The following is a 26,168-nucleotide window of genomic DNA, read 5'->3' as shown; positions in this document are numbered from 1 at the left end:
AAAAAAAAAGAGAGCCCTACCCCCCAGTCACAACTTTTTTTTTTTTTTTTATTCTTTTTTTCCCGTGATTACTATCAGTTATCCCGTCCCCCATCTATTTATTTATTTACTTTTTTTCCCTCCCTTTTCAACTTTTTTCAACAGTCAAAAAGGAATATGCATCGTGTTGCCAGTCGAATTACTCAAGTCAGTCAGACATGTCATAGCATGGGTAAGCTTATACAGAGAGAGAAAGAAGAGAGGGGCGTGTGTTTTATTTTAATAATCTAAAAAAAACTGGGCATTTAAGGCTTCCATAGTTCTGCTAGTCGTGCAGCCATCAGTCGTTTTAATTTACCTGCCATGAGTCCTACCATGACGGAAGGAACCATTCACAAGTGGAAGTTGAAGGAAGGTGATTCCTTTGTGGCCGGTGATGTTCTTTTGGAACTCGAGACTGATAAAGCTCAAATCGATGTTGAAGCCTCTGAAGATGGTATCTTGGCCAAAATCATTGTACGGTTTACAAAGAGAAGAAGAAGAGAAAGAGAGGGAAAGGAGAGAGAGAGAGAGAGAAAGGAGGAGAGAGAAACTTACATTTTTATATATAGCTTCAAGATGGAAGTAAGGCACCTGTCAATACCTTGATTGGTCTTTTAGCTGAAGAAGGGGATGATATTTCTTCCGTTGAGATTCCTGCCTCTGCACCTACTGCATCTGCTGACACTGCTGCTGCTGCTGATGCTGCTGCAGAGAAGCCTGTAGAAAAGAAGGGTAAAAGAAGAAGAAAAAGTTGTTTTTACGGGTGTACATGGGGATTAAAATAAGATTTTATTTTTTTATTGAATAGTGGAGGCCCCTGTTGCATCTATCTCTCATAAAGATCTTGATACGAGTAAGCTCAAGAAACCATTGTCACCTGCAGTGTACAGTTTGGTTCTTAAATATGGTATCAAGGACGTGGATAGCATCAAGGCATCAGGCAACGGAGGTCGTATTTTAAAGGGAGATGTTTTAGCTCATCTCGGTTTAATCAAGCCCAAACCAGCACCTAAGGCTACATTAAGCATTGCCCCCCCTCGGGACCAAATCGTCTTTGCCAAGGTAAGTTTATAATAAAGGAGAATATATTTTGCGCATTTATTTATGTATTTATTTATTTATTTATTTTTTTTAGACTGAAAAGGTCCAAGAAAAGAAGAAGAAGGAGGAGGTGCTTCCTAGTTTCATTAGCAAGGAGATGATGGTGGACAACCTTTTAGGGTTACGTCATACAATGAATGGTAAAAAAAAAAAAAAAAAATGGTTTTAAATATGGAAAGTGATACTTATGTAAGGTAGAACAAAATGGTACTCATGTGAGTGTCAATGACTTTATTGCCAAGGCAGCCCAACGTGCTTTACAAGATGTTGTAGCCAATAAGAGCGGTAATGTAAAAAACCCTATTGTTTATAGTACCACCGCCGCCTCCTTTTCCGAAAAATACACTGGAGGCCAATTCAAGTAAAGTAGTAGTAGTAGTAGTAGTATGTGTGTGTAACGTTACGCCAAGACTAATTTTTTTTTGGTTGGTAGGGTGTTTAATTTAGCTGAGCCTACATATGATTTTATTACAGATTCTTATCAGACATCTAAACCTTATGTACTCAGTGTCGGTAGTCATTCGACCCAGCAGAAAAAGGAAACTAAAAAGAATGACGAGATGATGGATTTAATTAGCTATCTCGGCGGAGAATCCCCCAAGAAACAACAAGAACGCAAGATCACTCTCTCTTCTCAAGTAAAGCCATTGAACTTTACACCCATTCCAACCACTGTTCAAGTCAAGTTGGAAGGTGGTGCTCCTGGTCATATCTTGAAGGAACAAAAGGCAAATGCATTCCTTCATCGTGTAGAGCATTATATTAGAAACCCAAATGAATTAGTAGTTTAAAAATAATATATATTTTTTCTCAGAGGAATGGTAACACTACATATAAAGGGGGGGGGGGGGAGGGGCACCGATAAAAAAAAAAAAAGCGGGAAATGTTTAATTGTTTATACGCCGGTTTTTTTTTTTTTTTTTTTTTTGTTTCATCATTTTAATCCACGTGTAAAACATTCTCAGCTGATTCGGAGGGGGGAGGAGAAGAAAGAAGGGGAAGACAAGAAAATCCTGTTTAAGGAGGAGAATGAAAAAAGGCCAGAACCGGTCGATCATATATTATAATTATATTTACAAAAATGGGGGGTGTTGTGTTTGTGTTTGTGTATGTGTGTTGTTGTTGTTGGGGGGGAGTGTGTGAGTGTTGTTTGGGGGGGGGGGTATTTTATTTATGTTTGAATTTTAATTTATACATCTAAATGACTATTATATCTAGAAGAAGATAATGCAGATACAGATGAGGACCAGCTCAAGATGGGTTTTACATCTATATAGTAATCCACTGAAGGAAAGAATTTCTTTTGTACAGGAGAACTTTCTTCCCATAATGAAGACCGCTTTTGTGATGGTACAAGTACTAAAGGTGTAAGACAAAGCGAAAGATGATTCCACCAACCTTGACATGTGTTACGCCATTCAAAATACACTGCATGAGGGATATGGATTGTGTAATTCAGTGCGGATAAAAACTCCATTTCCATAATATTCAATTCATTCACTGGTATACTTGACACTTGACTCCATGTCTTGTTTGTAAAAGTATTATCATCCAAATACTTGTTGGCCAACATTAATGCTGTCGTAAACAATCTCACTTCAGATCCAATCGACGCCTTGATACTAGGATACGCGCTTCGTAACTGTTGAATATAATACAGTGATAATATCACACAACTACTACTGATCTGCGTTGATTTCAACACTTTCTGAACAAACACTTTAAATGCTGCATGACGTTTCGGACTTAATAAGGGTCGTTTGAAATTGCCTGCCCAAATACATGGTATAATCATCGCACACATCTCTCCTAATTGATTTGCATTGCTCGTCTGTATAGCTGTCATTGTATGTGTGTATATATATATATAGGGTTTTTTTTTTTTTTTTTTTTTTTTTTGAAAAAGATAAAATTAATTTAAAAAAAAAAAAAAAAAAAAAATTATTTTCATCCGCATTTATATACTCTTTTTCCATAAAAAAAAAAAAAAAAAAAAAAAGTCGGAGATGCAACTTTTTTTTTTTTTTTTTTTGTACAAGCCCTGCCCCTTTTTGACAACACACTCCCCAAAAGTAAATTCCGCAATTCCATACATGAAAAAGAAGGGGGGGGGGGAAGAGGACCCAAAAAAAAAATTTTTTTTTAAGAGCATACGTGTGTTCGTCATGCAAACATTTTGTTGATGTTCAAATCCAAATCCAAATTGTGTGCGGGCGGGAGTGCAGAGTGCATTAATGAACCTTTTATGTCATGTGACCTTTTTTTAGACTTTTTCTTATTTTTTTTTACTTTACCCTATATATTTTTTTTTTTTTTTGCTGTTCCCTTTTGTTGTTTGTTTCCGGGAAATGCAGGCAACACGCTCCTTTCAAGCATCATTGTGTTTAGACAATCAAAATATTACACTTGATATTCAAAAGGGTCAAAACCTAAAAGACTTTACACAACACATTGTTCAATCATACCATTTACCTACCCATGTCAGTGTGTCCATCTATTCCAGCATTCAAAGAGCCATGACGTGTTCGACAACAAGAAAAGAAGGAGGAGGAGGTCTATCCCCTTCTTCTAAAAAGGAGCTGCGTCATTTATTTATGGATGCATATCAATCAAATACACTTCAATATAATAATAAACCAGAAGAAGTAAGGGAGTTCTCCTCAACTTGCTTTTGGGGCAAAAAAAAAAAACAAGGGGAGATGAATTCTTTATTGACCCTTTTTTTAACATAGGACATCTTTCCTCGTGCATATCACACTCTTGTTCATTGTCCTATCGCCACTATTTTCGACACTCTACTTGAACTAGAACAAAGTTATGCTATTGCTATTGGCGAACTATTGGCGTCGGGGGAAGAAGAATTCATGCAGAAATTAGAAGCCGGAGCTACAGAAGAAGAAATACAAGCATTTCAGTTGGCCTGTCAATCAGATATATCACATACACAACAAACTCAACGACAAGAGTATAGAGAATTTGTTATTGAACTCTACCGTGAATATCAATCCAGACTGACTTTACTACCCGATCTTAAACTTCAAGATGATGCATTGGCCTTGTCAAAGTTGGATGGAAAAGAAATCGTTGATACCGCTGCTCGTCGTGTACGTCGTTTCGAACCTCCTCCTCCTTCAACTCACATTGATTCACATCATCCTGCCAATCGAAAAAGAACTGCATCACTTGCCAGTAGTACTCTACCCAAATCAGATCCAATCGAATCCGCACATGTAAAAAGTATTCAAGAGATGGGATTTTTAAAGGATCAAGCAGAGACTGCTTTACTATTATCAGGTGGAAATATGGAGGCTGCCATCGGTTTATTACTTGAAAATCCAACCAAAGTAGATGCCTCTATAGCCGAACAAAGGCTATCTGTAAAATCAAGTACGAGTACACCTTACCGTCGATCACATTCCCTCAGTCAAGTGCCCAGACCCAATCTCATGGCTTCACCTCCTTCTTCTGTACGTAACGATAGACGTCATTCACTGCAAAGGTTTTCTACCACACCTACCTTTTTAAATATTACCACCAGCAAATCACCAGCATCTGCTTCTGTTTCCTCATCTGCCAATAACAAGAGTTGGCCCATTTCATTCTTGCAACAACAAAAGCAAAACATGGAAAACACAAACCTTTCCTCTATGAAGAAACTGGGGGGTTGGTTAGGAAAGGCCATGGAAAATCTTGGTATCGATCATGATGCACATAAACAAAGGGATCAACCACAATTGGTTGAATCCTTTAGTATCAAAGTGGGTACCACCCAAATCACATCGTCCCATAATTTACGCTTATTAGTCATTGATGAAGCCACCGAGATTTTTCATCCACCTTATGATCCACCGCGTGAAATGGCCTACCGTGCTGAAACTGCAACAAAGCTCTATACAAGCTCTCTCAGTGCAGCCATTGTCTTGATCGATCTACAGGACTGGGATGGCTATAAATCCGGTAAAAAATCAAATGGGGCCCTTTTCGCGCGTTGTCAACAATCCACAGAATTTCATTTTGCTGATATCGAATCTCAAATCACTCAAATCGAACAGGATTTTAGTCTTCATCCCACTCGAATCACAGAGGGCACCTTTTTTATCACAAAGCATTCCAACTTACCTAGAACACAAGTCGTCTTTCATCTCTTTATCGACAGTACAGGTAACCTCCTTTCCTCCTTTTCGCTTCTGTTTTATGTGTGTGTGTGTATATTAACTTTTTTGTCTTTTTTTTAGCTGTGGTGGACACCGACTTGTCTAATCGCCACCCTCTCATGATAGGTCTACGTAATGTCTCCAAAATGACCACACAATTCGATATATCCAGCATCTCCATCCCCTTGCTCTTTTTACCCGACGGCTTCAATGAGAAACACGATAGTGCTTGGCTTCAGAAACGAGGTGAGGTGGTCATGAAATGTATCAAGGGCTTTCTTAGTGAGAATTCACGTAGTGGTAAACGCGTGCAGAACGAAGGTCTGGATCGTGCTGAGAGTATGGGGGGAGGTGGTATGCGCAATATCGAATTTCTGTTACCCAAGAGACCCGATGTCTATGGTCCCATCTCTACCTCCACTGAACCTACATCATCCAAAGGCGTGCCTCAAGAAGTCGAGGTGGCATTTCAACAATTTAGAGCTTTATTGGCCTATTTATTTCGTACCAGTTGAAACAGTGTTATTATTATTATTTAAAAGAAAGAAAGAAAAAAAAGTTTTTTTTTTTTTGTGTGTGTGTGTGTGTGTATACATAGTAGATGGGGATGATGGATTTTTCTTTTTTTTTAAAGGTTGCCGCTAAAGAGCATTTCAATCGCTGCATTCACATTACCACCAGTGGCTAAAAGAGCACGGATATTCTTGGCAGCGTCCCAGAATCCCATTTCATTTAATTGTTGTAATTGAACTTGGAAACGTTCTTCAGGAGAACGTGTATCTGCAGGTGCAGCAGGTGCTCCCATACCAGCACCACCAAAGAGAGAAGCCATACGTTGTTGCAATTGAGGATCCACTGCAGGATTACCAAAACTAGCAAAAGGATTCTGTTGTTGTTGCTGTTGTTGCTGATCATTCTGACCACCCATAGCGGCAAAAGGGTTCATACCACCACCAGCACCAGCAGCAGAAGCCATAGTAGCCATTTGACGAATCATGTCTGGATTGGAAAGCATCTGTCTGAATTCAGGTGACTGCATCATACCACGAATCTCGGGACCCATACCAGCCAATTGAGGGTTGGTTTGAATGATGTTGTCCAAGACAGCAGGGTTTTGAAGTACAGTAGACATGTATTGAGCAAACATGGGGTTCTGCAACATTTGGTTGGTCATGTTGGGATCCATACCACCAAAACTGTTACCCATACCACCTGCACCAAAACCGGAGCCAAACATACTGAACGGGTTGCTTTGTGTATCGGGCATACCTGGGAACGCTGTGGTGTCAGAGGCATTGGTGGTTGTGGAGGAAGGTGTGGTGGGTGTAGTAGGTGTTGTTGTTGTCGCTGCTGCTGCTGCTGCTGCTGCTGTTAATGAGTAAAAAAAAAAAGAGTGTGTCAGTTATATACGGATGCAAAAAAAAAAAAGAAAAAGAAAGAGACTTACGCTTAGGAGCACCAGGTTGAGAGCCTTTCACCATGTGAACTGTATTGCCGTCGGCAATCTTGCAATCAGCTAAAGTGTCGCCGTCTTTCAAGACACGACCAGAGTAGATGAGACGTTGTCGTTCTGCAGGAACTTGCGTCTGTTCAGCAATAGCTGACTTCAAGTCAGATACCGTCTTGTCTGTTTCAATCGCAATGATGAACTTTTTATCACTGGAGGATTTAATATTCACATTAATAGTACTCGACATTTTATAAGTAGTGATTATAAGAGAGAGAAAGATAAATAATAATTAAAGTTTTTTTTTTTTTTTTTTTTTTTTACAAATTCCTTAAAAAGTACAACAGAGGTGACGTGGACAACCTATTTTGGGTGAATTTTTTTTTTTTTTTTTTTTTTTTTTTTTTTTTTTTTAAAAAAAAGTATTGTGTATTTGACAAAAAAATATATATGTGTGTGTGTGTGCGAGTGTGAGTGTGAGTGTGCGTGTGTGAGTGTGAGTGTGCGTGTGTGAGTGTGAGTGTGCGTGTGCGCGTGTGTATGTGTGTGCGTAAGTGTAATCTCTAGATTTATGCTTTTATTCCTTCTTGACCTTTTTCTCCTTCTTTTCCTTCTTTTCCTTCTTTTCCTTTTTCTCCTTCTTTGCCTTTTTCTTTTCAACCACTGTATCATCTTCCTCAGTCACTCTCTTTCTCTTTACATCGTCTAATTTAACGTCCTCTTCTTCCACCTTGACCTCGGTGTCCTTTACCACTTGACCTATCATCAATTTCTGGGTCAGTCAACAAATCAACATTAAAAAAAAGTATTATGACAAGAAAATGTTTACCAGAGTAATATCCATAAGGCTTGAATCGCATCTTGAGTCCCTCAGGTTGATCTCTCTTGTACACTGGTGTCTCAAGTACAGCTTGTGCATAGGCTGTAGAATCAGGAATATCCACCACTTGGTTCAAAATCAAGTACTGCTCAAACTGCTTGGGGGCTTTTTATTGTTTTAGCAACATTTCTCTTTCCCTTTTTATTAAATACATGGGGCTTACCAAAGACGAGCTTGCCGTTGTCTTGACGAGAAGGAACGAGACAGTCAAATGCAAGCATTTCATGTCCACTGATGCCTAAATCAATGGGTTCCTCAGTCTCTTCCATAGTATCCTCATTGCCAGTGGGTACCTTGTACAATGCGAATTTGTCGTTTCCCTTTTCGAGCTTTGCTAAAGCCTTCTCCTTTGCTTTACTACTGGAAGGTGCTTTTAATTTTAAGTTGGCGAGATCTGCTTCTTCAACCTATTTTCAATATACAAATAGGGGTGTCAATGTTCGTTTCGCTGATAGAAACCAAGGTAATTATTATTATTATTTTTTTACATTGTCGGGAATACGAATCAACCAAAGCTCCTTGTCGTCGTCTAAAAGTGCTTCCTTGTCAAAGACGGAAGGATATGCTGAAAGTGCAGGCTTAAACCCGGAAGGATAACTGCGAAAGGGGGTGTTAGCTTTTCTGGCTTTGTTTTTTTTTATTTTTCTCTTTTTCTTTCTCTTTTTCTTTTTTTTTTTATTTTTTCTTTAGTTTATGCATTTACGTTGAGCTCATAATGGGGTCGTATAACAAGTGTTCTTGCAAAAAAAAAAAAATTAAAATTATCAATGTCAATGTCAATGAAAAAAAAAAAAAAAAAAAAAGTTTTTAAAAGTCACGAAAGGCGTCACTTTTTTTTTTGCTTCAAAAAAACAGAGTTGGTAGTGTGCTGCGCAGGAAAACTGTGAATTTAGGGACGCTCCAAAATAGAGCGTTCGTTTATTTCTGCTTAGGACATTCGTGTATCCCTTGTTTTAGAACTAACTCCCTTTACAAGTCGATATTTTTTTTTTACATTTAATTACGTAACAATCATTTCACTGTTTCGCACACAAAAAAAGGCTGCCCCCCCCCCCTTTTTTTTTCAAAAAGACGGGCCAAAAGACGTGGTGGCGCAGTGCACCAAGACACGTTGGAAACCGTTCGAAACGAAAAGAAAGAAATTTTAGAAGAAAGTAGTCACATTCAAACTCCGTTTAAAAAAATGAGAAGAGGAAAAAAAAAAAAAGGTATAAAAAGGAAGGAAAAAGGCAGAAACTTTTTTAATCTTTATCCTCTCAGGCCTTTTGGCTAAGATCAAGTGTAGTATCTGTTCTTTATAGTTTAACAACTATAATGAGGAACATTGTTCCTCACGTTGTTAATCTAATTTTTTCCGCCTGGAATCCAAAGCTCTGGCTTGCTACCTTTGGAATCCACCGGTGTCCTTTGCCTTACACTACCCGCAAAGTGACGCCAACCCCCCCCTTTTTATTAATAATAAAAATGAAAAAATAATAATAACAACAGTCAGCGTGGCAAAATAGTAAAAATGGGAAAGGTGTTTAATAGTCCATGTTTCCTTTTTGAAACGTATTTCATCTCGAAACGAATTCTCTTTTTGAGAACGTATTTTCCTTTGGGAAAGTGATGACACACAACAATGAAATAAGAGATCAACTAGCGTGATCTATTAAGAAACATAAGAAATCCCTCACATTTTTTTTTTTCTCTCTCCCGATCGATTTCTATTTTTTTTTTTTTTCATTTTCTGCGGTGCACCCCCCCCCCCTTTGTTCCAGATAAAACCTGTTTTTAGTTTTTTTTATTTTAGTAGAACCCGAAATCGCGGTGACACTTTCCATTTTTCCGTTAAAAAAAAAAAAAAAAAAAAAATTTAATCTATATTTATATTAATGATTTTTGGGCTGTGCATTTCCCAAAGTGTAACGAAAAAAAAGAAAAAAAAAACAATTACGTGTGTCCGTAACCCCCCCCCCTTTTTTTTTTTTGATGATAAAATGCCAGTTCCACTAATTACAACTTTTTTTTTCATAAACATATGAGAACTCGGTCGCACCATTAAAAAATTTGGGGGGGGGGAAAGTGTGGCATCCGTCAAAGCCATATTTGTCAAAAAAAGATCTGTCCTTCTTTATTGTTTCCCCCGTTCTGTTGGAAGGGGAAGCAGAACTAGACCTTCTCTACCCACCACTTTTATATATAGAAACTACTATGCTGAGTCATGTCCATTCATACACGACTGATAATATTATCAGTTCATGGCTGTCCATCATTTGTTCATTGTAACGCCCATGTTTGATTCATGCTATTACCAAAATGCATATCTTTTTTTTTTTTTTTTCTTTACAAAGTTATCTTTATCAAAATGCATTAGGACTGCTGCATACTTGCAGATAGAATCTTTTATAGTAAATGATAAATAATAAATAAAAAACTCTTGTGCTGTCATTACAGAATTGTATTTATACAATCTTTTATTAGTAAGCGATGGAGATGTACATATAGAACTAACGTTGAGGTGGGGGAAATGTAAGCTGTTGTATTGATTACAGATGTATGTGAAATGACATAGTAGATCATCTTTACAAGTTAAAATGCTAACCCAAAATTGAATGGAGTACTGTTTAATATTAATAATTACAGCAACTCTTGTAAGACCCGAGGCTTAAGAGTGGTTTGTCGTATTGGAATTGCTATTTGTAGGCTGTAAATGAATCGAGATTTGGGGTAGAAATAGAACTCGGATATTCGGTGGTGGTGGTAGCCACGAGACCCAAATGTCAATCGGGGATTCTTTCTAATCATTGCGGCACCTTTGTGAAGGAGGGAAAGCTCTTACTTTTTTTTTTTTTTTTTTTTTTTTTTTTTTTAGAAAAAAACCTCCAAGGGGTAGAATAGTTAATTCATTGATTGTGTGTCTAGAACGCTTGGGATTAAATGATTGCGCACCAATCTTGATTGTAATGTATTCGTGAGAACTCAAAAAGGAGATGCTGATGTAAAAAAAAAAAAATTGCCAAATCACACGTTGACCAATGAAAAAGAAAAAAGTCATGCTTTCATAACAAAAAGGAAAGGGGGGGGGGGGGCGGGCGTTCATCTGACGTTTTCTATTTATTCTTTGTTTTTGGGGGACAAAAAAAAGTTTTGTTTGTCATCAATGTTATTTTAATTGAAACAAAGAAAATAGCCTCTCCTCTCATCTCGGTGATACAGTCAAAATATGTATTAGAGTTTTTAAAAATTGGGCTTCTTAAATTCGTACTTCACATTTTATTTGGACCGACCGGGCGGTGAAAAAATAAATAAAGTGGCACCACTTAATGGGATCCCCCCATAAAAGAAAAGGGTCAAAAATGAAAAGGGGAAAATCTCTTTTTTTAGTAAAAAAAGTCTGGCTTACAAAAAAAAAAAAAAAAATGCCACTATTTTGAGTACCCCGTATCATCTATCTGCACAATTACACTTTTTTTTTTTTTTTTTTTTTTTTTTCAAATGGAGCTCAGTTTTGGTTTTGGAACACACTTTAAATTGAGAACGCGTCGAAACACTAAAAAAAAAAAAAAAAAAAAAATCGGGCAAATAAGGTTCCACCCACCCCACCCCCCAAATAAATAATCTCAACTATTATGGCAAATTGAAAATATTTCATCCTTAATATTAGTTGGGAACAAAGACGTCTTGTATAAATCATAGTTTGTAAATATATATACAGGCTTTTTTACACTGGAAACAAAATATTTTGTAAAAAGCTAAATAAAACCACCCAGTCATAAAGTAGAAATAGGTTATTATTACAAAATGAAATTGCATTGTACAACGGGTCTCCCTACACTTTTATTTTACATCATTACATTACAAAAATCTGTTGGTGCACCACTTTCCACGTACACCCGCCCTACTAAACCTTTTTTTTTTTTTTTGGCGGCGGCGGCGGCGGCGGCGGCGGCGGCGGCGGCATTCACTTATTATAAGTAGCGGGATGAAAGAAAGACTTGATTCTACTTATAAAAAAAAATGTCTTTGCAGAATAATGTTTTAATCAAGTGTAAAACCGAGATTATTATCTCCAGCTGAAACAAACAAGAAAGTCCATGTTTTATTTATAAAGGACATGTATTGAGTAGTGCTTTAAAACTGGCTGTAAACAGACATCTCTCCAACTATCTGCCGAAATTAGCGATTGACATTTAAATTGTCTCTGACTGATATAATATGAAACAAGCCCTGTTCATGCTATAGGCACTGTTTCAGATGCTGTCTCTGAAAAAAGGTACCTGACTAAATAAAAAGCTTCTAATCATTTAGGGATTATTATAATTGGTATCATTACACATTCTAAATCTGATTGTAAAGGACATAATCACTTTTTTTTTTTTTTTTAGCCTAATGATTACTTTATTATCTAATGTGGATTGGGCCTATCACAATAGAATGTAAATTTTTGCAGCCGTATAAACAGTTTTTTTTCAGTGGCATTTAGTCTTCAAAAAAAAAGAAAAAAAAAACTTAAAATAGCTGCTGTTACAGTAGCTTTATTAATTATTGGGGGGTTACTACGTGGCATGAATAAAATGGTACATTATTATTAGCATTGACAAGAATAAGACGGGCCATTATTTTGTGTGATCTATTTATGATATTTTAATAAAGAACTGATTGAGTACAGAGCTATGATTGACTAAAACCAACCAACCCTGACACGTAAAGGTTTAGAAAGGGGGGTGATTATAATTTTTTTTTTTTTGCATAAATTGTCATTTATTCAACCTGTCGTGTGACAAAGAAGAATTGCCGATTTCATGAGGGCCACAAAAAGTGTTTTGCATGCGAACAAGAACCCTGTAATCAAATGATGTACAAAATGTGATTTTATTTTAAAGAGGGCAGCGATCCTCGTGTCCTTTTTTCAAAATAAATGATGCCATTTTACTGGGCATAATATATGAGAGTAAAGGGGGGACTTTCTTTTTCTCAGCTGTTGTCTCTTACTTCTTATTTATGTACTCCTCCTCCTTAAGACAGAAAATTACATGCAAGAAAAGGGAAAAAAAAAAAAATCACGTGAGTTTAATCACAGTTTCATCATGCAATAAGGTACTACATTTATATCCATGTAGACAATCGTTCCATACGTGTACACAGACACACAGAGAGAAAAAAAAGAACCTTCTCTGTCTGCCCTATAATGTGTGCGTCTGTAAATGCGTCTTAAAAGTACACTGAATGTTTTATTTTAAACCCGTAAATAGATAGTTGCTTTCTTTTTTTTTTTTTTTTTTTTTTTTTTTTTTTTTTTTTTTTGTAGGCTCCAATCAGAATAATAATAAAGCGCATGAAAATTATTATTCAGTCTAAATCCCTCAATAGATTCGGGTGCGTTGTTTTTATATAACAGATGAACATGGAAGCTTTTTAAGGTGACATTTTACTAAAGGCTAATAAATTTATATGTTATTGTTGTTGTGTTATGGGATGAGGATTAAACCCATTGTTTTGAATACAGCCAAAAAGAAAAAAAAAAACAATAAGAAAGGATAAACAGACTCCATTTTAACAGACAATTAATACAATAAAAAAAGTAGTGAGGCTTTATTTTCGGGTAGTTAGTTTAAATGATTGATATGCTATGTACAGGAGAACATGATTTTTATGGGATTATTATTTTTTTAGCAGGGATTACAAGTAATATCTCGTTTACAAATTGGGCACTATAATCATATATATATAAAAAAGAAAGGGTTAAAAAATAAGAAAGTAAAAAAGGAGGGGGACTCACGAATTTTTTCTGTGTGGTTAACCAGGCATCTACACAAAAGGCATGAAAATCATGTCGACAAGGTAAAACTCGTAAGTTCTCGCCATTAATATAATCCTCTAAACAAATGGCACACTCCTCTGCCTCATTCTCTAGTAATTTCTCCAGACTGAATCGTTTGGTGCTTAATTTGGAGACAACATCCACAGGAGCCACTTGTTGTTTCAAACGATTCTTTTGTCGCAGTCTCCAGGAAATGTAAATAAAAATCATCATGACACTGGGCGAAACAAAAATGATCATGAGAATATCGAGCAATGGCCTGTTGAAAAATTCTTGTGAATTTAGTATATATTTATAGCTTATATACTATCATAGTTACCATGTAATGAAGTCGTCGAGTTGCAGTAGGATCATCATGGGTGTATCAACTACTTTAGATAGATAGAGTAGTGCTTTGTATTCACTCTTGGCTAGAAAGATACTTGGTATGGTGATATCCGAAGTATCACCTGGAGCATACATAGTAATCCAGCCTGACTGATGATCAGGATCCCCCACGGCTATGGCAATAGCACCGGACTGTTGCATATTACGTACTTTGGTAATAAAGGAACAACCACCTCGTCTGACAAGTGCAACCCAATCAAGACAGGGGGCCTCTACTTTTTTACAACCCGTCGGATCCGCAGTGGGTTCAACAAGGTAACCCACTTTGCCATTCTCTGTTAATCGGGGTCCAAAAGATGCAATGCGGTCTGCATAGGTTTCGTTGGTTGCCTAACAAAGTTAAATTACTTTCTCGGGGATTTTTTTTTTTGTATATTGTTGATTTTATTACAATCACTAGTAAAGATCCATACGCGCTTGAAATAAGTGTACCAAATAAGAATGGATAAAGCCACCTCATCTTATGTATTACAATGATGAAAAAAAAAAAGAGGGTTTTGCAGAGAGAGAAAAAAAAAAAAGGTAAAAAAAAAAAAATATAAAATAAATAAATAATAAAAAAATAAAATGAAGTTGATTGGGTTTTATACTTGCCTTTAGAAATCAACTGAATACTTCTTTGTTTTCTTTTTTTTTTTTTTTATACGTTTCGCCGCTTTTTTTTTTTTTTTTTTTTTTTTTGTATGTATTTTCCTGATAAATGATAAAGTGTTTTCGTAGGAGGAGAAGGGTTTTGTGTGGTGGCAAGAAAAAGAAGGGAGATAGATTTTAGAATATTTTTACAAGTTGAAATAAGGTAAAATGATGAATAAGCATCAGCAACAACATTCCTCATCTCCCATCACAACAGTTACCAAGGAAAAGAGAGAGACCTTTCTCTCTCACAAAGTTTCATCTGTTTTGCGAGGGCAATCCTCAGTAAAATGAAGCAAATAATAACCTTTTTTTTTTTTTTTAAAGTTTGACATGTGTACAATATGCTATTGTTGGCAATTCTGAAAAAAAAAAAAGTTTAATTTACACAAACATATATAAAAAAGATAAATTAGTGAATTTATTGATCCATGGGAGATGAACCATATCCGTCATTATTCAGTATGGTCTCCCACTAAAAAAGACTCATCCTTGCAACACTTGTAGGATGTACTCATCAAAGAACCTTTCCCTTATTTAACTACACTATTTAACAATTGCGTTTTCATTGTCTGTCTCTTTCTCCCTCTCTCTCTCATCTTATTTGGGAATAGTTTACGTTACACACAATATTAAAATTTACACCTGCTTTAAAAAAAAAAAAAAAAAAAGAAAATTGTTTCTGTATATCGCAGCTTTTATTTCTTTCTTTTTGTACTTACAACTCTCCCTCTAATGCAAAGTAAATTCCCCTCATCATCTGAGGTAGTCATGACATGCTTGGCTGTTAAGGACTATGACCCTCATTCAGGAAATAAAATATTAAATAATTTCGTAATTATAAGAGAGATTGGCAGAGGTGTGCATGGCAAAGTCAAGCTTGCTCAAGATACAATCACTGGCGATCTCGTGGTAAGCATCGGTTTCCCCCTTTTTCTAAAATACAACAAACTCACCTTTCTTTCTTTCTTTCTTTCTGGGAATAGGCTATTAAAATAGTAGACAAGAAGAACAGAAGAAGACAAATGGGGTACAGTTTATTAAGGGGAAGTCAACAACAACAATTACATGCATCAAAAGAAAACGAAAATAAGATTAGACGTGAAATAGCTATATTAAAGAAATGTTGTCACCCAAACGTAGTAAAGTTACGTGAAGTGATAGACGACCCCACCAGTAGAAAAATTTACTTGGTGCTGGAATATACCGAGACGGGTGAAATCGAGTGGAGAGATGAATACGATGCACCCGTCATGACCATTGATGAAGCAAGAAGGATATTTAGAGATATAGTGAATGGACTGGATTACCGTAAGTGCTAATAAAAAAGAGAGAGAGAATCTATATGTGTGTGTGTATGTCGGATTTTTTTTTTTTTTTAGCTTTACTAATGAGCCCTTACCATAGTCCATTATCAAGGCATTATACACAGAGATATTAAACCCGCCAACTTACTATTATCGCATGATGGAGTAGCAAAGATTTCAGACTTTGGTGTGTCCTATTACAATGAATTGTTAGCACAGAATAATGGAGGAGGAGGGGAGATGATTCACCCTAACGATCGGGTGTTTTTAAAAATAGAACGAGAATTAGCAGAAACTGCTGGAACACCTGCTTTCTTTGCACCCGAATTATGCTGTGCAGGTGGTGATGCAATAAAGAGACCCCGTATTTCTAAAGCTATTGATGTCTGGGCTTTAGGTGTTACTCTCTATTGCTTTGTATTTGGTGTATGTCCCTTTATTGCCGCTACAGAATTCGAATTATTCGATACAATACCTTCGCAACCACTGACCTTTCCCAAAAAGGACTTTGAAATCACCGAGGATCTAAAGGATTTATTACACAAATTATTGACAAAGAATCCAGATGACCGGATTACATTGGACGCTGTCAAGGTAACACACACGTCATGGGGTTTATTTTAGCATTAAAACTAAAAAAAAAAAATCCCCTTTTCTTTTTATATGTGTAGCGTCATCCTTGGGTGATTCGAGGCTTAGATAATTCCCAAGATTGGATTCTACAGACAGATCCACATCATTATTTAAATATTCAAGTCGCTAGTGATCTAGAAATCACTGAATCTGTCACTATGATGGATCGTTTACGACAATCCATTCGAAAATTATCCATCTCCTTCTCCAATAGTCGACGTAAATCATCACTTACACCTGCGGTCTCTAAACCCAGTCGACCCGTGTCATATCATCCTTCTTCTCCCAATCATATTCAATCCAACAGTAATCATCATCGTCTCTCTCAACCTAGTATGAGGATGAGTAAACAACCGTCTTATTCCACCTCTTTATTACCTCATGCCACCAGTTCTGTTACACCTACTGTCTCACTCTCTACAGGACATACTTTGATTGTCAACGGATTATCAAGTAATTATATACCACCTACCACCACTAACACTACTACTACTACTATACCATACCCAGCCTCTGAGGAGGAGGAAGAGGAAGAAGACGAAGAAGAAGAGGTTAATAATCGACCCGATATTAGCAGGCGAGTTTCATCCGCCTCTTCTTCATCTGGTCTAGGACTTACATTTGGTAAATATCGAGGCGGTATGACGCCCATCACCCAATAAAAGACCTCTCTCTCTCTCTCTCTTTTTATATATTTATATATATATATGTACACACGATATTTTTATTGTTTTTATTTTATTATTAAAAATCTAAGCAGTTCTACGTTTCATCATACAATATTCACCCCATTGTAATTGAGGGCTACCGGGTACCCAAAATGCTCTGGACAAGCGATGTGAGTTTTGAGCATCCAAGTAAGGATAACACGACAAGACTTGCCAATGCTCGGTATCTCGAATATAGCGAGGTTCAAGTTCAGAAGCTGAATGCAAGGGAAGATCCAAATCCACTAAATAATCACATTCATCTTCGTTGACATACACTGTGGGGTTTTCCAAATTCAAATCATTGAACCCTGCGGGGGCTTGACGTGCACCGTACCATCCATAGACACGTTTACGATAGGCTACCTCTTTGCCTTCGACATCCCTGTAAGTGCTAATCTTGATATCCTCTTCAAATGTCTGAGGTAATTGTCCCTTGAATTCGCTCTTTAAAAATTGAATACGTGTATCGCTAGGTAAAAAGAACTGAGATGGGAATCGGTGCCATTCTTTACCCACACAGACATTCTTGAGGGTCAAATTGGTATTCTCGGGAAATTCTTCTTGAAGATAGTTTCGGTTCATCAGTTGATCGGGAGCTTGTTCACGCCAGAGAGAACTGTAGACCACAAAGGGGGCACGATAATACGTTAAGAGAGCAATAATACGAGAGAAAGATAATAAGGCATACACAGCCAGGATAGCCAAAGAAGTATAACGTAACACAAGGACACGCGTAGCAGCACTCGCACCCAACTTACCAGCCAATCGACTAGCCCAAGAACGGATCAAGAAGATAGAGATACCAGCATTCAATGCAAGCAAAGGATAAGCAACATACATGAATCGTTCTTCCTTATGGGCTTGAAGAGAGAACACAAGAAACCAGATATAAAAAGGCACGAGCTTTAAACCCAAAACAACATAAGGCCAAACTGCATCCAATTTCGTGGTACCGGGAACACGACTACGATCGATAAAGGCAGTGATAGCCACACATACACCGGAACCCATCGCCAAGAGAAAGACAATGTTAAAGTTCAAGATACCGTTCAAGATATAATAGTACCAAGGTTCGGTACCGTATAATTCGGGTCCACGACCTTCGGTGCCGGCAAAGATATTATACTTGATAATGTTCCAAGCAACAATGGTATATTGGCGGTAAAACATTTGATCCATCAAGACGAGCATGAAGGTGATACCGGCACCACAAATCAAAGTAGCCTCTACTAAACGTAAAAGTCGCTTCCAACGCCAATTGGGAACGGCAAGGGATCGGACAACTGTGCCGTCTTCCTTTGTCATGGTGTCACGACCAAAGATCAAAATCTCTTCAGCGGCAAAAGGAAGACCCACCAAAGCCGCAAAGGGCCATCCACCCAATGCACCTAACCCAATCCAAAATACTACCTTGTATGTACGTGTTCTGTCAATATCCGATACGGGTTTCAAAGCATATGAGAATGCCATAAATACACAATACATGGCAAACGTAGAAGGCAAATAGGCTAGTAGAGATCCATTGTCAGCTAAAATTATAATAATAATAATAATATAATGCAATGCATTTTGCGGGGGGAGCGCCCTTAAAATCTCACTTACCTGTGGATGCATTAAACATACCAGCACCGAAAAACAAGATGGCAAAGATATAACGGCCTACATGAGGGTTAATTTCTTCAGTGACGGTACGATAGAATCTTGCCTCGACATAGGAACATGCAGCACCAAGGGCCATACGAATGAGATAAAAAGTTTGGAGCTATACTCATTGTATGAGTTTCTTGTGAATGGTATTGTGTGCACACACACACACACACACTTTTTAATTATTATTTTTTTTTCTTTTACCTTGGTGGAGGTGATGACCTTGGTAACTAAACCGACAAGTGCATTGACAAAGATAAATGCCCAGCTTCTAATTTTATAATCGGTTGAATATTCCCATGTTTCACGTCCATATCCTTGTAATAAATAGTGAGTGGGTTCCCAATAATTGTAGACCTCATCACAGTCATCGACAAGACGGTATAAAGCGGAAAAACAACGCATGATGAATAAGATTCGGAAAGCAGACATGAGTGACAAAGTGACAGTTCCGGACTCACTAAGTAAAGCTTGTGCCTCTCTATATTCTATTTATAAGATAATCTTTTCTTTTCTTTTTTATATTATTCTCTCTTCTTTTCTTACCTGATATCCTTCATGTCGCGAATGGAGGCAGCGACAGGTGTTTCCACCTTCTTTTTATTACGTGCACGTAATTCCGAGCCTGCCATGTTTTTTTTTATGAAAAAAAAAAAAAAAGAGTACGGGGAAAGAACAAGGGAAAAGTTTGAAGCACGTTTTTTGTTTGGGTTTTATATCGCTCCTTTAAAAAAAGAAAAAAAAAAAAGACCCGCATAAAAATAGTCCCGCTTATTGCAAGCATTTTTGCCCCTCGTGGAGAGAGAGAGACAGTGAGAGTGAGAGATTATACATAAAAAAAAGTTTAAAAAAAAAAAAAAAAAAAAAAAACGTCATCATTCTCACTTTTTTTTTTTTTTTTTTTTTTTTTTTTTTTTCACGTGTTTTTATTCAGAAAAAAGACAATTTAATTTTTCTTATACCCTTTTTTTTATTTTTTCCCTTTAATCTTTTTTTGAAATGCAATCTATTAAATGTGTTGTAGTTGGTGATGGGTAACTGACAAAAAAGAAGCATATATATATATACAAAAGAAAAAGAAAAGCTGGCATTAACTTGTATTTGACAGTGCTGTGGGTAAAACCTGTCTATTGATTTCTTATACGACCAATGCGTTTCCGGGAGAATATATTCCAACAGTGTAAATTAATAAAAGAGAGAGAGAGAGACAAGACAAAAAAAGACAACTAAAAAAATAATAATATTGAAATAGGTTCGATAATTACTCAGCCAATGTCATGGTGGATGGTAAACCTATTAATTTAGGGTTATGGGATACAGCAGGACAAGAAGATTATGACCGTCTTCGTCCCCTTTCTTACCCTCAAACAGACGTCTTTTTGTGTTGTTTTTCACTCATCAGTCCTCCTTCGTTTGAAAACGTTAAAACCAAGGTAAGGTTATACAAAAAAACAAAACAAAAAACGTGATGGAGGTAACTCATCTTGTTTTTTTTTTCTTTCTGTTTAGTGGTACCCCGAGATCAGTCATCACGCACCCAACATACCCATTATCTTGGTCGGCACCAAACTTGATTTACGTGAGGATCGAGACACAATAGAGAGATTACGTGAAAAGCGAATGGCACCTATTTCTTATGCTCAAGGCCTCGTCATGGCCAAAGACATTGGCTCGGTCAAATACCTCGAGTGTTCGGCCCTTACTCAAAAGGGGCTCAAAAACGTCTTTGATGAAGCCATCAGAGCTGTGCTTTCTCCTCCAGTGAGAACCAAGAAGAAGAACAGCTGTCTCATTCTTTAAACATATCTATCCCCCCCCCCCCTCCCTCCCATTACAGTGCGGCTGGTTAATTTTTGTCCCTCCCATTTCCCCCCCCCCCCTTTCCCTCCATCAAATAAATAACATGTCGCTTTTGGTTGTATCTCTCTCTCTCTCTCTCTCTCTCTTTTTATATATATATATATATTCAACAGAGGCGATCGTTTCTATATTAGGTCTGCCACGAGTGGATTTCTCTTTTAAAAGACCACTTCCCAGTTTGTACAACTCATTTTGCCATGCTTGTCCACTGCAGTAACGGGTACTCTTATGGTAATACGAGCATTCGTTAATAGATCCAAAGAAATGCACTTGTTGAATATTCGATTTGAAACAAAAATCCATTTCCAGGAACCGAACTTTTTTTAATTTTTTTTTTTTTTTTTTTTTTTTTTTTTTTTTGGCGAAATCTGTCAATTTCTGTTGTCATCGTTACTGCTGTAGATTTAATAAAGTTCAATGCACCGACAACTGATACACATGAAAATGTCAAACAAAGAGTGGGCAGCTGAAATCATCATTTCGTAATTGGGGAAAACAAAAAGTTTAGCTCCAATCTTTTTTTCACGAACCGACAATAAATATTTGAAAATGCATGTTGAGAAATAAATATATTTCAAGGATAAAGCCGGGAAGAGCGAAAAAAAAAAAAAAAAAAAAAAAAAAAAAAAAACGCACATGCTGGCATCCGTGTGTACAGGATTGTAAAGATTGTTTACAAGCGGTATGTCACATGCGTTTTATTTATGGGACAAAATAATTCTGATGCCGGCTATTGTAGACCTCTGAAGAATGTCCCTCCCCTCCCGCCCCCATTAGACTTTTTGGATAGCATGAAAAATGACGAAAGGGATCGTATTTTTAAAATATAAAATTTCATAGAGTTTTTAGACGGAGCGTTAAAGGTGACTTTTTTCCCTTCTTGTTTGATACAGGAATAGAATTCTCATGAATTGCTCTTCCGTCCCTCTCGCTCTCTCTCTCTCTCTCTTTCTTTCTTTACCTTCTATTTAATTTATTAATATATATATATGAATGTTATTCAAAAGACAAAGACTTACCTTAAGACATTGGGTAAATTTATCGGCCCTGGATTCATGATTGCTGTTGGCTAGTAAAGTAACCTGTTAAAGACATGCTGGAAGAAAAAAAAAAAAAAAAGAAGGGAGGGACATCATTTTCTCACTACTATATAATAATTTAAAAATTGTAGTTTGGATCCGGGTAATTGGGCAACAGATATGGAAGGTGGATCTTCCTATGGTTACCGACTTTTATTCATCATTTTAATCTCGAATGTGATTGCGGTGTTTTTACAAAATTTAACGATTCGACTTGGCACAGTTTCAGGTTTAGATCTTGCCTCTGCTTCCAAAAAATTCTTTCCCCGTTGGCTAAATTTGTTCCTGTACGTGTTGGCAGAAATAGCCATTATCGCCACGGATATTGCGGAAGTCATTGGTTCCGCTATTGCTCTCAACTTGCTCTTTCCTTCTTTACCTTTACCGGCAGGTGTAGCCATCACTGCCGCTGACGTCTTCATCATCTTGTTGTTCTATACCGAAGAAACAGATGACCCTGAAAACCCAAACTCCGATAGTGCCTCATTGAAAATGGTGCGTTGTTTCGAAGTCTTTGTCATGATGTTGGTAGCAGCCGTCGGTATTTGTTTCATTATAGAATTATCTTATTCAGATATAGTCACCGTAGATGTCTTTAAGGGCTTTTTACCTACCAAAGAAATTTTCACTCAACCCGATATTCTTTATGTCGCCATTGGAATCATTGGTGCTACCGTTATGCCACATAACCTCTACCTTCATAGTTTCATTGTACAAGCAAGATGTCGTGAATGGAGATACAACAGACCAAGAGTTGTCCAATCCGATGACACTTGGTTAATTAAATCCATTGAACGTATACCAACACCTACACCCATAACAGACAACGAGAAAAACCACACCACTGTTCATGTAGAACCTCATTCGGGTATCAATTTTGACAGACTCACAACCTACCTAGACAAATCCTTAAAACGTAATTTACATTACGGGTTTATTGACTTGATTGTTGCACTTTCCTTTGCTTTTTTCGTGAATTGTGCTATCTTGATTGTCGCTTCGGCTAATTTCTTTTACGGTCCTGACAATCAACAACAACAAGTACAAGATTTATTCAGCGCTCATGCTCTTCTGATGCAATACTTGGGTCCCCCCGCCGCTGTTGTATTTGCCTTGGCCTTGTTATGTGCAGGTCAATCCAGTACATTAACAGCCACTTTGGCAGGTCAAGTCATCATGAGCGGGTTTCTCGGCATGACCACAAAGCCATGGATTCGTCGTGTGCTGACACGCTCCATAGCAATTATTCCCGCTATGGTCGCAGCCTGTGTCACCGGACGAGAAGGTCTCAGTAGCATGTTGGTCGGTAGTCAAGTCGCTCTCAGCATCCAATTACCCTTTGCCGTTGTACCGTTGGTTTATTTCACAGCCAGAAAATCCGCCATGAAACTGGATCTGGTCGTACAAGTCAAGAGTTTAGAAAATGAACCCATTAAAGTCACCGAACAATCTCAAATGTCCTTTATCGATCGTACCGTAGCTCGCTGTCGATTTTCAAATACCAAATCTGATTGGCTCTCTTTCCCTCAATTCAGCAAAATGAATAAGGAACTTAAGAAACCTCAAGCGAGCTTAAAGACAAGTGAGACTCCTTCACCTTCTAGCTTGTCTGAAGAAGAAGAAGAAGTCAAGGTGTATGAAGAAATGGATAGCTGGCCTACACCATTGTTCTATGCTAATAGTTTGATATCCAATATATTTGCTGTCTTGATTGCTTTATTATTAATCGGTTTAAATGGTTACTTAGTTGTAAGCTTGTTCATGTCCATCTAAACCCAAGGAAAACACATTTGTATGATACCCTTCTACTTTATAAAAAAAAAAAAAATTACACGGGACTGCATCTAAATCTCCCCACCCCCAACTCTTTTTCTCAAAAATAAAACTGCATTATTAATAAAATAGAACCCCCCCCCCCTTTTTTTTTTCTTCTTCACGCTCACCCATACGAATAATATTAAGTAAGACCCCTCTGATCATCTCAAAAAAAAAAGTCATCCGAAAAGAAAATGCAGATACAATTTAGTGGAATGATGAAATAGTTTTATTTAAACAAACATTTAGATCTAAACTATCGGGTAGAAGGAAATTGTCCAGGGCGAGGATGGTTAACAGGCTTAATGCTGGGTTGATTGATGTAATTGTTCATTTCGGATATGTTTAAAAAATGGTTTTTGTTTTTTTTTTTTTGTGTGAAGAAAAAATGAATACTCGATTCGTCTGAAGGCAAGGTATTTTATACTCACTTTTGTCTATTTTAAAACATCAATTTATATTCTTCCAGTTCATTCTCAAGTAGCTTAACAATAAGGTCTCTCATAACAATAACGGACATGATGTCAATTATGAAGAATAACACAATGACTCTTAGCAATCAATTGTCATTGCGGGAATTAGACATTTTTTTTAATCCAAACAGTAAACCTATTTATGTTCATTATTTACTAAACCTTATTAAATTAACTTTACACTTGGCAGGTTTGTATTAGCTCGACCATAAGATTGATAAAAAATAGAAACTCATCATCTAAAATTTAGCCATAAGCTTTTCATTGCACCCAGCTTCTAACCGCTGTATATTCACTTCTGTCAAGGAGCCAATGATTAACGTATGAAAAATACTTAAATGGTTCTTTATTTATCTAAATTTGAATCAATGTAAGCGATTTGTGAGAATTTTATAAAAAGCATGTTTATACACGTCGTATGTAAAACTTATATATGCAGTCTATTATGATGGCTGGACTACGCTCATAAAAAGTGTGTGTTTATACAACGATGGCTTATCAATTGTAACAGGTGTCATAATTGATTTAGTATGATGAGTGATTAGCAAACAGCCCTTATTTATTGTATATATGCTCGGTGTCAAGCATACAAAGTATCCAAATTGCTTATTATAAAAAGAAAAATAACCGATTTTTAGAAAGAAAAGGTACAATTTCCAAATGTGGTAAATATGTGCACACAATGATTAAGAGATTTATAAAACATGAAAGTATCATAATCAATAAATAAATGATCAGAATAAAAGAAAAGCTTTATTTATGAAATCATGATCATCGAGAAAAAGAAGACATTTTTAACGACGTGGGGGAGGTTGGGTGTAAGGGGTGGGGGTAGCGGGTCTGGGAGGAATATCAGGTTGGGGTGTAGGTCTTCCTGTAAAGTAGTTATTCATTTGATTTGTTATGATGAGGTTTATGACAAAAAATAATTCTAAGATTATCTTGTACTTTATATATTCATCTGACGGCAACATTTTCTTATCCCTTTAACAACGCATAATACAATGGACAAAAGGGGTACAAAATATTGTCAGTGATGTGAGCCTCTATTTTCAAGAGATTAGATAATCGTAAAGGTGTCATAATCTCTGGCAACTTCGGTTTTGTAACAGATGGCAAGAGAAACCACTATTATATATTTGACGAAGACTGATCATGACAACACACACGCTGCTTCTTTTGTTAGCTCATACAAACAAAACTATTCCGCATCTCTTTTTTTTTTTTTTTTTTTTTTTTTTTTGAGGAATATTAAAATAAAAAAGTGCGACACTTAAAAAGTTTTCATACCCTCAGACTATTAAAATATATACCATAATGAGTCCATACACACAAGGTTAAGCGATTCATATCATTGAAGATGGAATTCATAATGCATATACAAAGTAATGCACCAAACTACTGGTAACTTTTATCGTATATTCATGTTACACACATCATGCATTAATATGTCAGTGCTTTTAATTTTATTAGCTGCAAAAGGGTGATCTTATTACACTGACATCATTCATTTTTTACGCGAACCGAAAAAAATGTGCTCTTTCCACATAATTAAAATGAGTGTCTGTGCTTTACCCAAAACCATCTTTTTTCAGAAAAAGTAAAGCAATTTTTTTGTTGCCGTCACAATTAAATGATGCCACACCATGTGTTATTTATTAGTATAATTTTGGTATTGGTATTATCACTCATCAGTCTTTATAGTTCGCTAGAAAAAAAACGACCTTATAAAAATGCAGATATGTCTTGTTTGAGTATCATGTCGTGTCAGCTATTGTTTAACGCATACAAACAACATCGAAAAATAAAAAATAAATATAAAAACGCACATTGTGTAAGACAAAACAAATTGATTTTTATTTATTCAACAGTCCATTTCCGCCCAAAGACTTTAACGACTAGGACGAGGTGGAGGGTTGGGGCTGAATGGGTATGGGGTACCGGGTCTTGTGGGAGGTCCTCTTGTAAACATTTGGCTAAAATCTTGGTTTATGATAATGAAATTTTTTTTTTTTTGCAAAGAAAATCTTTAGTATTTATATTAGTCTCGAGCAACATATACTAGTCTATTCACAAAGATAAGACTAGCCATCTAAATAATATGGTCAATTATAAACTTTTTAAAGTAATTACCACAACAGATATCATCACATAGGCACATACATTTGTTATCTGTTTGAATTGATTATACTCCAACTATAAAATGAATTATGACGCA

General features: G+C 36.7%; 10 protein-coding genes across 10 annotated transcripts; 5 read left to right on the top strand and 5 right to left on the bottom strand.

The window, feature by feature from the left end:
• The first annotated feature begins 13 nt into the window (after nt 1-13).
• Nucleotides 14-1,578, top strand: EV154DRAFT_498498 (uncharacterized protein). The gene is made up of 6 exons (XM_051600364.1): nt 14-211; nt 290-495; nt 591-753; nt 830-1,083; nt 1,157-1,262; nt 1,321-1,578. The coding sequence occupies exons 1-6, from the start codon at nt 157-159 to the stop codon at nt 1,485-1,487; spliced, it is 951 nt and encodes a 316-aa protein (XP_051460766.1). The 5' UTR covers nt 14-156; the 3' UTR covers nt 1,488-1,578.
• Nucleotides 1,579-1,991: 413 nt separating this feature from the next.
• EV154DRAFT_498495 (cyclin-domain-containing protein) lies at nt 1,992-3,021 on the bottom strand. The gene has a single exon (XM_051600363.1). The coding sequence runs from the start codon at nt 2,966-2,968 to the stop codon at nt 2,312-2,314; it is 657 nt and encodes a 218-aa protein (XP_051460765.1). The 5' UTR covers nt 2,969-3,021; the 3' UTR covers nt 1,992-2,311.
• A 426-nt stretch (nt 3,022-3,447) lies between these two features.
• On the top strand, nt 3,448-5,791 carry EV154DRAFT_549057 (uncharacterized protein; the record flags this gene model as incomplete). Its single annotated transcript, XM_051604847.1, has 3 exons — nt 3,448-3,767; nt 3,855-5,283; nt 5,358-5,791. The coding sequence occupies exons 1-3, from the start codon at nt 3,471-3,473 to the stop codon at nt 5,789-5,791; spliced, it is 2,160 nt and encodes a 719-aa protein (XP_051460764.1). The 5' UTR covers nt 3,448-3,470.
• A 51-nt stretch (nt 5,792-5,842) lies between these two features.
• Nucleotides 5,843-7,010, bottom strand: EV154DRAFT_599986 (uncharacterized protein). Its single transcript, XM_051607142.1, has 2 exons — nt 6,724-7,010; nt 5,843-6,644 (listed from the first exon to the last, which is right to left on the bottom strand). The coding sequence occupies exons 1-2, from the start codon at nt 6,971-6,973 to the stop codon at nt 5,905-5,907; spliced, it is 990 nt and encodes a 329-aa protein (XP_051460763.1). The 5' UTR covers nt 6,974-7,010; the 3' UTR covers nt 5,843-5,904.
• Nucleotides 7,011-7,225: 215 nt separating this feature from the next.
• On the bottom strand, nt 7,226-8,400 carry EV154DRAFT_498474 (DNA-directed RNA polymerase I, subunit RPA34.5). The gene is made up of 5 exons (XM_051600362.1): nt 8,307-8,400; nt 8,092-8,200; nt 7,767-8,010; nt 7,553-7,708; nt 7,226-7,482 (listed from the first exon to the last, which is right to left on the bottom strand). Exons 1-5 carry the CDS (start codon nt 8,315-8,317, stop codon nt 7,301-7,303), a joined length of 702 nt encoding a protein of 233 aa, XP_051460762.1. The 5' UTR covers nt 8,318-8,400; the 3' UTR covers nt 7,226-7,300.
• Nucleotides 8,401-12,893: 4,493 nt separating this feature from the next.
• On the bottom strand, nt 12,894-14,328 carry EV154DRAFT_498467 (uncharacterized protein). Its single transcript, XM_051600361.1, has 4 exons — nt 14,185-14,328; nt 13,726-14,123; nt 13,365-13,665; nt 12,894-13,296 (listed from the first exon to the last, which is right to left on the bottom strand). The coding sequence occupies exons 1-4, from the start codon at nt 14,251-14,253 to the stop codon at nt 13,255-13,257; spliced, it is 810 nt and encodes a 269-aa protein (XP_051460761.1). The 5' UTR covers nt 14,254-14,328; the 3' UTR covers nt 12,894-13,254.
• Nucleotides 14,329-15,078: 750 nt separating this feature from the next.
• EV154DRAFT_459322 (kinase-like domain-containing protein) lies at nt 15,079-17,123 on the top strand. The gene is made up of 4 exons (XM_051597476.1): nt 15,079-15,338; nt 15,413-15,737; nt 15,834-16,327; nt 16,405-17,123. Exons 1-4 carry the CDS (start codon nt 15,162-15,164, stop codon nt 17,026-17,028), a joined length of 1,620 nt encoding a protein of 539 aa, XP_051460760.1. The 5' UTR covers nt 15,079-15,161; the 3' UTR covers nt 17,029-17,123.
• Nucleotides 17,069-19,403, bottom strand: EV154DRAFT_459318 (Alg9-like mannosyltransferase family-domain-containing protein). Its single transcript, XM_051597475.1, has 4 exons — nt 19,270-19,403; nt 18,928-19,204; nt 18,679-18,838; nt 17,069-18,584 (listed from the first exon to the last, which is right to left on the bottom strand). The coding sequence occupies exons 1-4, from the start codon at nt 19,353-19,355 to the stop codon at nt 17,119-17,121; spliced, it is 1,989 nt and encodes a 662-aa protein (XP_051460759.1). The 5' UTR covers nt 19,356-19,403; the 3' UTR covers nt 17,069-17,118.
• Nucleotides 19,404-19,640: 237 nt separating this feature from the next.
• EV154DRAFT_498459 (rac protein) lies at nt 19,641-20,650 on the top strand. The gene is made up of 4 exons (XM_051600360.1): nt 19,641-19,757; nt 19,832-19,903; nt 19,976-20,156; nt 20,233-20,650. The coding sequence occupies exons 1-4, from the start codon at nt 19,723-19,725 to the stop codon at nt 20,521-20,523; spliced, it is 579 nt and encodes a 192-aa protein (XP_051460758.1). The 5' UTR covers nt 19,641-19,722; the 3' UTR covers nt 20,524-20,650.
• Nucleotides 20,651-21,452: 802 nt separating this feature from the next.
• On the top strand, nt 21,453-23,598 carry EV154DRAFT_498458 (natural resistance-associated macrophage protein-domain-containing protein). Its single transcript, XM_051600359.1, has 2 exons — nt 21,453-21,655; nt 21,755-23,598. Exons 1-2 carry the CDS (start codon nt 21,573-21,575, stop codon nt 23,433-23,435), a joined length of 1,764 nt encoding a protein of 587 aa, XP_051460757.1. The 5' UTR covers nt 21,453-21,572; the 3' UTR covers nt 23,436-23,598.
• The last annotated feature ends 2,570 nt before the right edge of the window (nt 23,599-26,168 follow it).

Source organism: Mucor mucedo (genome assembly GCF_025094135.1).
Source record: "Mucor mucedo strain NRRL 3635 chromosome Unknown EV154scaffold_17, whole genome shotgun sequence".
Classification (NCBI taxonomy): Eukaryota; Fungi; Mucoromycota; class Mucoromycetes; order Mucorales; family Mucoraceae; genus Mucor; species Mucor mucedo.
The sequence above is the reverse complement of the archived record's forward strand: the minus strand, read 5'-3'. Positions and strand labels throughout refer to the sequence as shown.